The 13,573-nt window shown below is 52.4% G+C and overlaps 1 protein-coding gene across 1 annotated transcript in view; it reads right to left on the reverse strand.

The window, feature by feature from the left end:
* Window positions 1-270: 270 nt before the first annotated feature.
* The window catches only part of LOC120381395 (zinc finger protein 3-like), a 35,628-nt gene continuing 22,325 nt past the window's right edge, over window positions 271-13,573 (reverse strand). Inside the window, exons 6-7 of the mRNA XM_039499589.1 lie at window positions 2,641-2,692; window positions 271-2,322 (exon numbers count right to left, since the gene is read on the reverse strand). Of these exons, the coding sequence (XP_039355523.1) occupies window positions 1,277-2,322; window positions 2,641-2,692 (1,098 nt within the window). The 3' untranslated portion in view covers window positions 271-1,276. The remainder of the gene's footprint in view (window positions 2,323-2,640; window positions 2,693-13,573) is intronic.

Here is a 13,573-nt window from a genome sequence, read left to right on the forward strand (position 1 = left end):
CTGTCACTAGGTTGCCTCCCTCATTCAGCAAGGGGCCCACACTTCCCTTGACTTTCTTCTTGTTGCTAACACACCTGAAGAAACCCTTCTTGTTACTCTTAACATCTCTTGCTAGCTGCAACTTCAAGTGTGATTTGGCCTTCCTGATTTCACTCCTGCATGCCTGAGCAATATTTTTATACTCCTCCCTGGTCATTTGTCCAATCTTCCACTTCTTGTAAGCTTCTTTTTTGTGTTTAAGATCAGCAAGGATTTCACTGTTAAGCCAAGCTGGTCGCCTGCCATATTTACTATTCTTTCTACACATTGGGATGGTTTGTTCCTGCAACCTCAATAAGGATTCTTTAAAATGAAAGTGTCAAGTGAAATTCCAGAGCAGATTGCATCTGATGACTCAGAATCAGGAGAAGAGATTCTCCCATGACAGTCTCCTCTGAGGCATTCAAATCTGCTTCACTCAGCACTGTCTCATTATGGAGTTGTTATTTACAACAGTTTTAGCATCCTAACAGCCTCATAATGGGGGGAGGAGGGACACCCAACCTTCCCAAAGGTGGCTTGGCCAATAGGTAGAAACCGGGATTTAAACGCCAAATGATCCCACTGTGTTTGGGACCCATTTGAATTCCCCTTCTAGGTCTTTGATACTTTCTTCAGCAGCCATGGTGACTCTGATTAAAGAAGTCAAAACGTCATCTCCAAGCACAGACAGCTGAGAACACTGCATCACACGACACTTTGAGAGGTGGAGCGACAGAATGTGAAGAAGATAAACTCTGCCTGGCTCAGACAGGAGGTAACAGTTCTGGAGTGATGGGGAAGGAGGGAATCTCTGAGTCAGCCCATCTACATCCAGTGTCACAGAGACTGAAATGACACCTTTTTCCCCTGCCCCTGCTCCTCTTCAGTTAAATATAATGAAAAAAGGTAAAAAAATAACTGCTCTTCAGCACAACCCAGAGCAACTGGGAATGATACAATTTGTACCACTGGTGACACAAATAACTTGGCAAAAGGAAGAACAGTATAAATGTGATTCTCCTGGTTTCCTGGAAGGATGGACCCACTTCCATTACTCATGGGACAATGGAGTTGATAGCAAGGACAACCGGGTCCAGCCCAAAACAGAGCAAACTACAAAACCGCAAAAGGCAGAAATGAGCACCTCTTTTGGCCAAGCTGAGGGATAACGGTGGTGCAGCCGGTTCAAACAGCCTTAAAGGTTACTACATGGGAACGAGGAAAACTATTCAAGAAAATAACCGTTTTGATAGATCTAGAGGTTTTTATGGTGTTTAGCTCCCTTGCAGATTCTGTGATGTCTAGTCAGGGCTGAGCTCCGAGTGAAGCTTTTCCCGCACTCACTGCATTCATAGGGTCTGTCTCCCGTGTGGATCCTGTGATGTCTAGCCAGGGCTGAGCTCCGAGTGAAGCGTTTCCCGCACTCACGGCATTCATAGGGTCTCTCTCCCGTGTGGATTCTCTGATGCGTGGTAAGGTCTGAGCTCAGAGTGAAGTTTTTCCCGCACTCACGGCATTCAAAGGGTTTCTCTCCCGTGTGGATTCTCTGATGCCGAATGAGGTGCGACCTCAGAGTGAAGCTTTTCCTACACTCACAGCATACATAGGGTTTCTCTCCTGTGTGTATTCTCTGATGTATTGTAAGGTGCGAGCTCTGAGTGAAGGTTTTTCCGCATTCACAGCATTCGTAGGGTCTTTGTCCTGAGTGAATTCTGTGATGTATCAGGAGGGTTGAGCTCTGAGAGAAGCGTTTCCCGCACTCCCAGCATTCATAGGGTCTCTCTCCCGTGTGGACTCTCTGGTGAGAGATAAGGGATGAGAGATCAGTGAAGCTTTTCCCGCACTCACTGCATTCATAGTGTTTCTCACCTGTGTGGATCCTCTGATGTGTAAGAAGGTGAGCCCGGCGAATGAAGGTTTTCCCGCACTCACAGCATACATAGGGTCTGTCTCCTCTGGGTATTCTCTGATGCGCATGAAGGACTGAGTGGTCCCTAAAGCTTTTCCCACGCTCAGTGGATGCATTTTTTCTCTGATCCCTGAGGATTTTCTGCTGGGCTGTGGTTTCCTTGAGGTCCTTGTGAGTTCCTCGAGAGCAAATGAGTTTATCCAATTTCTCCCCTGGCGGGTTTCCCTGCTCTCTCTCTGGTGTCTGCTGAATCTCACAGGATTTTGCCTGCTCATGACTCCTGGCGACATCCCCGTCAGATGTTTGCGTTAATGCTCTGTGTGGTTCCACTTGCTCGGTATCTTCCTGCTGAGAATTCTGCTCCTCATTTTCACTCAGCGACACATCACCTGCTGTGATAGGAAAAAACCAGGGATGGAAAGGGGAAGACCAAACCAGAATAAGTGCTGGAGAGATGTCAAATAAAAACCAGGAACTGAATTACCCCAAACTCTCCCCCTAAAGGGGACAGGATCAATTCTGCCTTCACACCCATCTAAATTCTCAGTGGGAAGGGAAGTAGCCACTCACAGGTGTCAGTTAGGATCTGTAGGAAGCCATGAGCTATATCTGACTGGAGGATAGGGCATTTGCTGGGGCAATCCTAAAATCTGAGAGCTCATGAGGTCTTTGTAGGGGATCCTAGATGTTTCTTCAGGCACTTTCCTCACCTGTGCAGGGACCTCTTAGGAACTCTCTTTCCTCTGAACCCTGGTGGTCTGGGACCCACGGCTCTTCCCCTTGTTCCAGCTGGGAGATCACATCAGGTTTGGAAACTGTAAACCCTGCTCAGACGAAAGAAAATAAAGGAGATCAGGTGAATCCATAAGACTTTGTCATAGAAAACATTCTATTAGCTTAACCCCAGTCCTTAGTAAACCAGTCAAATCCCAGGGCCAGCTCCCCAGGTCCTCAAAGGTGCAGAACACTTTGCTTATGAGGGATTGAACTACCAACATATCTGCTGGGAACCCACATAGACACAGTGACAGTCGGTACCCCTGTAGTCACTCTTTTACAACATGATATATTTTGTCCAAAGTGTGCCTTGTGAGGTATCACTGGAAAACTCGAAAACCCGCTGAACATTAACTATAAAGTTATGAGACTTTACTGCAGGATGTTACTGAAAATGTTACAGTTCTGGGGAACACCCACAGACCAGCTCCTCAGAGACAGCAAGGCCAACACCTGGTCAAATAGCCATTCTGTGGTCGGGGAATGGCATGAACAAGACATTTACATTCCATCACAGGGATGGCTAGGAGCTCCCGTCCACAACAGACAGCCCGTCACCATGACTCAGCTGAGAATTGAAAGTGTTTCTAGCACACAGGACTGAATTACAGTAACTCCTCACTTTAAGTTGTCTTGGTTAACGTTGTTTCGTTGCTGATCAATTAGGGAACATGCTCATTTAAAGTTGTGCGATGCTCCACTCTTACATTGTGTGGCTGCCTGCTTTCTCCACAGCTGGCAGCCTCCCTATGCCCTCCCCTCCCCACAGCACCTCCCGCCCACCAGCAGACCCCGTGGATCAGTGCCTTTCCCTCCTTCCCTGCCTCCTGCCCGCAGCAATCAGCTGGCTTGCGGTGTTTTGGGGGCAGGAGGGAAAGGGAGGAGCGAGGACTTGGCACACAGCTGCAAACCAGCTGATTGCCCCAGGCAGGATGGGGGGGGGGAACAAGGACTCAACAGGCCTCCCCCCTCCCTCCTGCCCAGGGCAATCAGCTGGCTTGTGGCGTTTAGAAGAGGGGTGGGAGCGAGGATGCAGCATGGATAGTAAAGAGGGAGGAGGTGTGGGGGACAAGAGGCAGGTCAAGGATGGGGGCTTGGGAGAAGGAGGGGAGTGGGCGGGCTGAGGGTTGAGCCCCAGGTGCTTGCAGAGTAGGGGAAGCTGCCGCTGCTGCGCAAGGTGCTTCTCCCAGCCTGCCGCACCTTCAGCCTCCTTGCCTGCCTCATCTGCAGTGCCAGTGGGCTGGGCCTGTGTGGGGTAAGGCGGGGGCACCCCCCAGCTATAGTACAGTACCTGTATTCATGCCTTTTAAAATGTATATGATGGCTGGCAAAAAAAAATTCCCTGGAACCTAATCCCCCCTATTTACATTAATTCTTACAGGGAAATTGGATTCGCTTAACATTGTTTCACTTAAAGTCGCATTTTTCAGGAACAGAATTACAACGTTAAGTGAGGAGTTACTTGTATAAAAAGAGGTGGAGAAAATGCTTGAGACTCTCCCCCCCGTCATAACATCAACTCCTTCTGAAGAACTCAACTGGGGGGGGGAGGGGGGAAAGAGTCCTGGCTGAAAGGAAACCCAGCCTGTCACAACATATGGTGAGAGAAAGACATTTGATTTGAATCTGTTTTAGCTTGTTAAGTTCGAAGTTAGTTTGGACTTGTCTACACAACCAAGTTATGTCAACAAAAGCAATGCTGACACTAAAATATCGGCATCATAAAAGTCGGAATGTCACGTTCGCACTCGCTCCTTCTGTGGGCAGAGCGCGTCCATGGTTGGGGCACTATCATCGACAGTGTGAGCAATGCACTGTGGGTACTTATCCCACAGTCCACCTCGACATCTGCTGTCACTACGTGTTGTGGGAAGGCGGAGCAGATCGCGGGGTCTCTTGGGACCGGGCTCAATGCACTGCTTTCTGTCCCAGCACTCCATGGGCTTCCGGCTTTCTTTCGCAGCATTTTCCAACGGCCCCTCTTTGCTGTGCACATCTTTGTGAGAAGGGCTGGATCCCACACTGCTCTCCTATGCTCTGTTAACTGTCAAGACGACATCATGACTGGCAGGTCAGTTAATCGTGAAGTTCCTACTGAAGAAGACTCTCAGGTGCCTGACATGCTGCGTGATATGGATAGGCATTCACAGAGCAGCTGCAGAGGGCAGATCATCACTTTTGGGCTCAGGAAAAAAACAGCGAATAGTGGGATTGTATCGTCATGCAGGCGTGGCATTTCCGTGCTGAGTGTTGTAGGTTGTGTCCGTGAAGGAGCACGGGGGGGCTCTTGTCCCAGAGATTGGCAGCGGCCCGGGGGCCGTACATGCTAGTTGTCTCCAGGGCTCAATGAGGGGTAAACGAAGTCAGTGGCTCAGAAGGACTCCTCGGGGGTGAGATCTCTGAGCCGGTTTGTGCAGAGCAGGCTCAGTGTTTGAGGCCGACCAGGGGTGGGCAGCTTCTGTTCATGACGCTGGACCTAATCCAAGTTTTGCCTCAGCACAGAGAAGGCGTTAGAGTGTGTGCTGGACTGTGTGTATGCTCTGCTCCCAGAGGGCCGGTGTGTGTGTCACTGGCATGGAGGGGTGATGCTCAGACAGGGCAGAGGAGAGGCTCCATTGTGGGGGTAGTGTGAACCTTAATTCTGCGTTTCCCCTTCTAAGAACCGAGGGGACGGAAATCCTTACCCAGCGAGGTCACGTTCTCGTAGTTCTCCTGCATGACATCCCTGTAGAGGGCTCTCTGAGCGGGGTCCAGCAGAGCCCCCTCTCCCCTGGTGAAATACACAGCCACCTCCTCGAAGGTCACCGGCCCCTGAAAGAGCAAGAGTCCAACAGTCAGTACCTGCAGCCCCACTCACAGCCCCACTATTCCTGGGGGAGAGGAGCCAATTAAATGGAAGCTCTGGATGGCTCGCAGTCTACAAAGCTCCACCCCCACCCTGCTCAGAGCATCCAGGAAACACCAGGAGGAGGGGACGAAGCGAGAGCCCCTCCTTTCTCCCAGCAGATCTATCAACCCCCTACCAGCCACCGACTGATACAGGAGATGGAGCCCCCAGCAGGGTCCATTCCTCATTGTAAGGAGCTGGGTATGAGGGAGGGGCGCCTCTCCCAAGTCTGACTGGTGGGTGCCCCCTTCATATCTCACAGCAGCTGCTGGTTAGTCGGGGCAGGCTCCAGCCCTGGGAGTCTGGTCAGTTTTCCTAACCCCATCAAGGTGGGTTGTTTCCTGTACCACAGATTAGGGTATTTCCACCTCCAGATCCCATGGGTCTGTTCTTAGAATCTAGGCCACTTATTAAACTAGTCCTGGCAGGTTTGCCAGACACCGTCCTTTCTCCACCCTGTGAGTTTCCTGCCCCGCTCCAACCACCAAACCAGACTGCGCAAACCTTCCCACCTCCGGTGTATTTGCTGCCCCTCTCCCACCTGCAGAAACCCACCAGCCACCCCGGGATAATCCCTACCTGAACTGACTCCACTGCAGCCATTTTTCTTCCCTGTCCCATGGGAGGCTGGGATGAGCTGGAGGGAGATGCGGACGTCATTCTGCAGCCTGGCAGGGCGAGAAGGGCAGTTGGGGAGGTTACAGAACAGGCTTCAGTTCATTTCACATCACGATTCCCCCAGGCCCTTTCCCTGCAGACAGACATGATAGATTCTGCCGTGCTGGGAAATTGCTTGATCTCTTTATTACAGTGTAGACCTGGCCCCACCTGCCAGTCTAAGCTCTCAGAGACATTTTTAAGCCTTTCCAGTAGCAAAGTCTTTGTTAGAAAAGAGCAGAACCAAAGGAGTCACTGTGGGGAATTCCCTCTGACACGGACACCACAGCAGCCACACCCCAGCAGGGGGAATACGGAGTCCGGAACTGGCTTTTCCTCTCTCTGTTCCTCATTTTGTTTACAGGAAAGTCCACCCAGGGGTGACTACCTTTTTCTCCTACTGCCCCTTTCAGTCTCTCTTTCCCCTGTCCCCTCTCCCTACCCCTCAGGCTGGGAAAGCCCCATTCCTGGGTTCTTTGCTCTCCCAGGGCTGGATTTCCTCCTGCAATTCCTAATGGGAGGAGAAATGAAGAGGGGCTGTTTGTGCAGCGTCACTTTCATGCTAGTCCCCAGTGTAGTAGAAAGAGAAAGCCTGAGGCAGGAGGCCTGGTGTAAGGCCTAAGGCCCAAACTAAAATCCAGCCCTGCTGATACAAAGCAAAGTTTGCGAGAGTCAGGCTCTGAGCAAAAGTCATGTAAATACCTAGCAAAAAACCTATGATACAAAGTTATGGTATAAACACACTCCCCAGAGATGATACAGGGACACTGACCCCTCCTAAGGATCAGGGCAGGAGGACTAACACCCTCATCCTCTGCCGGCTGGAGAAAAGAAAAGGGGCCACCCAACTCTCCTGTTACCAGCCAATGAGGGGGAGGCCTCTAGCTTTGACGTCTATTAAAGATGTGGCTGGTTTAATCGGGAAACCTTTTAACAGAGATAAAGGTGGAAACAAATGATTCTCAAAGGAGAGGGGGAAAGATGATTATTGGGTAACATAACCCCTGCAACCTCCAGGATGGAGAACAATTTAGGGCAACAGGTTCCCCCCAAAAAAGGAGAAGTTGCTGGGATTTAGAAGCATGGGGAACAGCCCCGACCCTGAGAGGATTTTTAATAGACATTTGGTAATGACCTAGTGTCATAAACAGATAGTTTTGGGTTAAGGTCTCTTTTACCTGTAAAGGGTTAACAAGCTCAGTAAACCTGCCGGACACCTGACCAGAGGACCAATCAAGGGACTAGATCATTTCAAATCTCTGTGGAGGGAAGTCTTTGTCTGTGTTCTTTGTTTTGGGGGTTGTTCTCTCTTTGGATCTAAGAGGGGCCAGACTATCTCCAGACTCTCCAAGTTTCCTGAAGTAGTCCTTCTATTCAGTATAGTGAGTATTAGAAAGGCGGATTAGTCTTATAATTAATTTCTGTATTTGCAAATGTGTGTTGGCTGGAGAAATCTCTTTATTTCTGTTTGCTGTTACTTTTGATTATCCTGAGAAAAGGGGGGAGGGAAGTCTCTCCAGTTTTATAAGCTAGACCCTGTAATCTTTTAATCCTGGTGTTACAGAGATAGTGTACTTTCTTTCTTTCTTTTAATAAAATCTTTTCTTTTTAGAACCTGATTGATTTCTTCCCTTGTTTGTAATCTCAGGGGAAGAGGAGGAGGAGGGGGGAAAGAGAATCCCTCTTTGTTTGATTCAAGGAGTTGAATCAAGGTGATCTCTCTCGACGGATAAGGGAGGGGGAGGTGGGGGAATGGGCTATTTCCCTTTGTGTTAAGGCCCAAGGAGCTTGGATCTGTGTTCCCCAGGGAAAGTTTTGGGGGAACAGGGAGTGTGCTAGACACTGGAATTTCTAGCTGGTGGCAGCGTACCAGATCTGAACTAGGATTTTAGTTTAGAAGAGTCCATGCAGGTCCCCATCTTGTGGACGCCAAAGTTCAAAGTGGGGAATAAACCTATGACACCTAGAAAGAGAGAAAACCTGAGATTTGAGATCAGTGTTCAGAAATGAAAGAGAACAGGGTGAAAATCTAAGGAATTTTGGATTCACTTTTGTAAATAGGAGAGGAAAGAGGAAAATTGGAGGGATTTTGTATCAGTTGTGGAGATGAGGTTATTTCCCATCATATCCACGGTCAAGAATCTGAGGAAAGAGCTAAATCTGAGATGTTAGTATTTCATAATTCGAGAGAGAGAAAAAATTCTCAGGGCATATTCCATTAGTAATAGAGAACCAGACAGTCCGTGGGACAAAATGTTAGCGCATTTGATAGCAATCTTTGAGTATGGGGGAGAAAATGGGTGACAAACAACGTGTTTGATAATGCAGGTCTGTCCCATCTTACGCTGGGGTTACGTTCCGCAGTCAGCGGGTAAAGCGAAAATCGCCTATAGTCAAAATTACATTGAGTGTAATGGCGGGCGGAATCGCCCGCACTACAGAAACAGGATTTAAATTGTTATTTTTCTCTTTTTTTTCTTGTTTTTGCTGACCGTGTCAAGCAGAAACCGTGCATGTTAAATGTGCCTAAGATGTGACAGGCCTGTATAAGAGAAAAACACCACGATCTGAGGGGATTTTATGTTACTATTAAATAACTACAGGGAAAAGGGGGACGGTTTGAATTTTATATGACTGTCCAATACATAAATGGAAAGTGATGGTTCCTGCCACCATTCACATGGGCCGCTTGGGTGGGGCAGTTTTAACGGGCCAGGAGGGGGACCTGGAAGGTCCCTGTGTTGTACTTAAAGTACTATACAGGATCTTTTCAGGGGGATTAAGGCAAAACGCCACATTTATTAGTAATACAGGTATCAATTAATACTCTATGATATGCATATGAGATATCTCACAGTCATGCATTCACACACACACACACACACACACACTCTGTCCTGCTGTTGTTACCAACTAGTTGCTCCCCTTAACTGCACTGGCCAGGTGAATTAGATGGGGGAGGGGTGGAGCCGGGCTTCTGCCGATCCGGATTGATGCTCCGATGGTGACAAGACGAGACCCGGGGTCCTCCTGCAAGACACCTCACATTTATAGCAGCTTCCCTCTTATGCAAATCTAGACCAGATTCAAAATCTGGGTCTGTGACGGTTGGTCTGTGTCCGTTGGTCTTTGTGCTGCTTTTCTCTGGGTGTTGTCCCAGTGCTGCTCACAGAGGGTGTTTTCTAAAGAAGGTGCTGGCTGCTAACCCCTGAGGCCGTCAATATGTCTGCTCTTCTTTGTGGGGCCCACTTGACAAGTTGTATTGTCCTCTGCTCTGGCTCCCATTCCCTCTGCAACTGTTGTCGCTGTCTGGAGGTGGGTGTCTTCCAAGCCTCACTCATTCACACCTCATTCAGTCAATAGGGCAATTGGGTACAGAGTGGGGGGAAGAGCTTATTCTACTTCTAGCCAAAAGGCACATGTCTCTTTTACTGTAACTATACTATCCTTAGGGGCTATAACATTTGATACAAAGTTTTCTACCAATTTTTTATATAGGGATACAAAGTTGTATGAAAACAGAGAGGCCCAATGCCAAGTAAAATAGAGAGGCCCAATGCCAAGTCATATGAAATACAAAATAACATCATGCAAGATGCCATGTCATAAAGATACTTAATACAAAATAACACAATGCAACGTCATAAAGATTTATAGAGATAGTTAATACAGAGATTTCTCTACACCTGGATGAGGGCAGGGGCAGCAGGGGGGGATGGGCAGAGGCTGGGGGCAACTGTTGGCAGTTCGGGGGATTGTGTAACGGGGTCTGGGCCGTCCCCATGGGGGACACGTGCTCCCCCCTTCCCCACCCTGGCAGAGACCGGCCCCCCCATCCCCACCCCCGAGACAGCCGGGTCTCAGGGCTCCCCCAAACAGCCCTCACTGACCCCGACCCCTTTGGGGGAACGACTCAGGGCGACAATTCCCCCCCTGCGGGGGCCCAGGGCAAATCGCTGCAGATACAATGGGTGGGGACCCCCCCGTGGCAGGGGGGTGTAAAGGGACATTGGAGGGTTATGGGGAGAACAGGGGGGATGGGGGGAGCTCACGGGGGAGGGGAAATAGGGGGGTCACCCCGGGTTTTACACCCACGTGTGACACGGGGAGAGAAAAGGGGAAGAACTGGAGAGACTCTGTATTGGGGCGGGGCCGGGGTGGCACAAACAGGGACCAGATCTCATTATGCCCCCCCCGCAACTCCGGCTTCTCTCCCCCAGCTCCCCCCCCCCGGGATTTCCTGCTGCCCAGAGACAAAACCCCCCCCCCCTCCCCCACAACTCCTGCTCCGCCCCTCCCCACAGGAGAACTCCCCACAACTCCCGCCCACAGGAGAACTCCCCCACAACTCCTGCTCCGCCCCTCCCCACAGGAGAACACCCCCCACAACTCCTGCTCCGCCCCTCCCCACAGGAGAACTCCCCACAACTCCTGCTCCGCCCCTCCCCACAGGAGAACTCCCCACAACTCCTGCTCCGCCCCTCCCCACAGGAGAACACCCCCACAACTCCTGCTCCGCCCCTCCCCACAGGAGAACTCCCCCACACTGACCCCTGCAACTCCTGCTCCGCCCCTCCCCACAGGAGAACTCCCCCACACTGCCCACCCCGCAACTCCTGCTCCGCCCCTCCCTACAACTCCCGCTCCGCCCCTCCCCACGGGGAACCCCCGCAGCGACCCCCCCGCAGCTCCCGCTCCGCCCCCCCCCGCGGGTCTCTCACTCACCGGGGGGGTCCGGCCCGGGGACGGGTCCCAGCTGGAGAAAGCCGCCGCCGCGGCGGCCGGGCCGGGAGGGGTTAATGCCGGGCTCCCGGGCACGGGCCGCAGGACTCGGACGGACCGGAAGTGACGAAGGTTCCCCCTCTCCTCAGGGCGCGCGCGCTGACGGCGCTGCGACCGTTTGTGCCGTTAGGGCGGTTGGGGCGCGGCACGCGCCTGGGGGTGGAGGGAGGGGGCGGGGCTGGCAGCCTGCGTCGGGCCCCGATGGGGGCGGTGCCTGGTGTCGCGCGGGGGCTGCCCCGCCCCCCCGAGTGGGGGCAGGGCGGTGCGCTGACCTTTGCCCTCCTTCTCCCAGCCAGATGGGGGAGGGGGGGCTGGTGTGTATGTGTGTGGGGGGCTGTTAACCCTTTCCTGGCGTGGGGTGGCCCCCCCCTACAGCTCGGTGACACCCCCACCTACACCCCGAGAGCAAACCCCCCTTTCCCGTGCAGCGGGCGGGGGAAACTGAGGCACGGCAGCGGCTTCCAAAAGATGGCCGCCTGCTGCAGCTTCCTCATGCCTGGCTACTCACCAAAGCCACGTGCGCCACTGATACGGGGGCCTGCGCCCCCCCGGGCAACACCCCCCCTCCCCCATGATAACAAAACTCTCCGTAAAGACGTCGTCTGAACGGGGAACGGCTGATTCCTCCGGTTCAGGTCCAAATTCTCTTCTAGAAACGCCCCCGAGACTAGGGTGGCCAGACAGCAAATGTGAAAAATCAGGACATGTGTGTGTGGGGGGGGGGGTAATAGGAGTCTACGTAAAGTCCCAAAAATCAGGACTGTCCCCATAAAATCAGGACAGCTGGTCACCCTACCCCGGCACTCCCCAGCAGGAGTGAAAGGAGAAACCCCCAGCTCTGCACGGAGCTCAGGCTGATTTATTGCGGGAACGGGGCCGGGGTGGGGGGAATTATCCTTTGCTGCTGAGCAGGGAGCCAGGGCCGGTCTCTGGGAATCGAGGTGCCCCGCCTGATCCAGCAGCTTTTCTCTCCCCTTGTCCAGGCAGAGCTCCAGGGGGGAATCCTGGAGAATAAAGACTCAATAGATTTGCCAACGCTCATGAGAACGATCGTTTTCCGTCAAGCCCCAGCTCCGGGAGTCCAGTGAGCATGTGACGATTTCAGCCTTGGCTTTTAAAGAAACAGTACGTGGCCGTGGAGAAAGCTTCAAAATGTCACCCCCATGAGCCCCAAAGGCTCATCAAGCGGAAGGCGAGTAAATACAGTCGATTCCCCAAATCTACGCTTGTTACAGAATCTCCTGATTTCAAAGCCAATCTGGCGATTTGGGGTGAGCCTGACTCAGGGTTTTTGAACGTTTGGGGTCGGCCGTTCTGCAGACTGAGAGCTGGGCGCCCTCCTTCACGCCCAGCACACCCAGAGTATCCTACAGCAATAACTCGCTCTTCCCCTTCCTGCCGCTCTAACGCGGCTGGGAATCCCCACTCCTAGACGTGCTTCCCCACAGACACTGAATTCCCCACAGGGCTGTTCTGGGGGCTCCAGGCCCCACCCCAGGACAGACGGGGCAGTAACCTCCCATCACCCCTGTGTGACGCCCAGGGACCCTGCAGGGACAGCAGCTCCATGCTGGGCCCTAGGGCCCCCCAAAGCGCCTGGGGGCAGGGGGCAGTAAACCCCCATGTCAGGGGGCTCCTGCTGCCTGGAGGTGACCATATCCCCACAGCCCCTCCCCCTCACAGAGACACTCCATAGCCCTCCCCCAACACCCCCATGGATGATCCCCCTCACGGCCCCTCCCTTCACACTGACACCCCATATCTCTCCCCCTCACAGCCTCTCCCCCTCACCCTGACACCCACATGGACCCTCTGTAAAGAAATCTCTGTATTAACTATCTCTATAAATATTTATGACGTTGCAATGTCATAAAGATACTTAATACAAAATAACACAATGCATCTTGCATGATGTTATTTTGTATTTCATATGACTTGGCATTGGGCCTCTCTATTTTCATACAACTTTGTCTTGGATCCCTATATAGAAAATTGGTAGAAAACTTGGTATCAAATGTTATAGCCTGTAAACGTGAGGGTCCGGGGCTCAACCCTCCATGGGGAGGAGGGGAGCCACACCGGGCCATTGTTCTTACGTGGGTTCAGCCCTGTCCCTTTAAGGCTGAACAGCACTCTCAGAGTCAGTTAGGGCTCAGGAAGGCCCAGGCCCTTGGGTGCAGGGGCTGAGCACTGGGGTGAGGGGGAAACTGCCACCCGCAAGTGGGGTGGCAGGGGGGACACAGGCCCACCCTCTCCACTGCGTCCCAGCCCTGGGCAGCAGCTATGACCGCTGACAGTCAGTGGGGATGGATCCTGACCGCAACACACTTACATGGGCATTGTTTGATCAGCAGCCTGACTGAGGTCGGCTGCCCCCGGGTCACTTCCAATTTCCCCCTCGGGGCCTACCTGGTCCGCGGCGTCCGTTCCCGGGAAGTCCAACAGCATGGGCTCCTCGCAGCCCGGGCTGGGGGGTAGATCTGGCAGGTCCTCGGGGAAGTCCGGCCAGTTCTGCCCTGGGGGCTCCTCGGGGTAACAAC

Source organism: Mauremys reevesii, linkage group 14 (genome assembly GCF_016161935.1).
Source record: "Mauremys reevesii isolate NIE-2019 linkage group 14, ASM1616193v1, whole genome shotgun sequence".
Taxonomy (NCBI): Eukaryota; Metazoa; Chordata; order Testudines; family Geoemydidae; genus Mauremys; species Mauremys reevesii.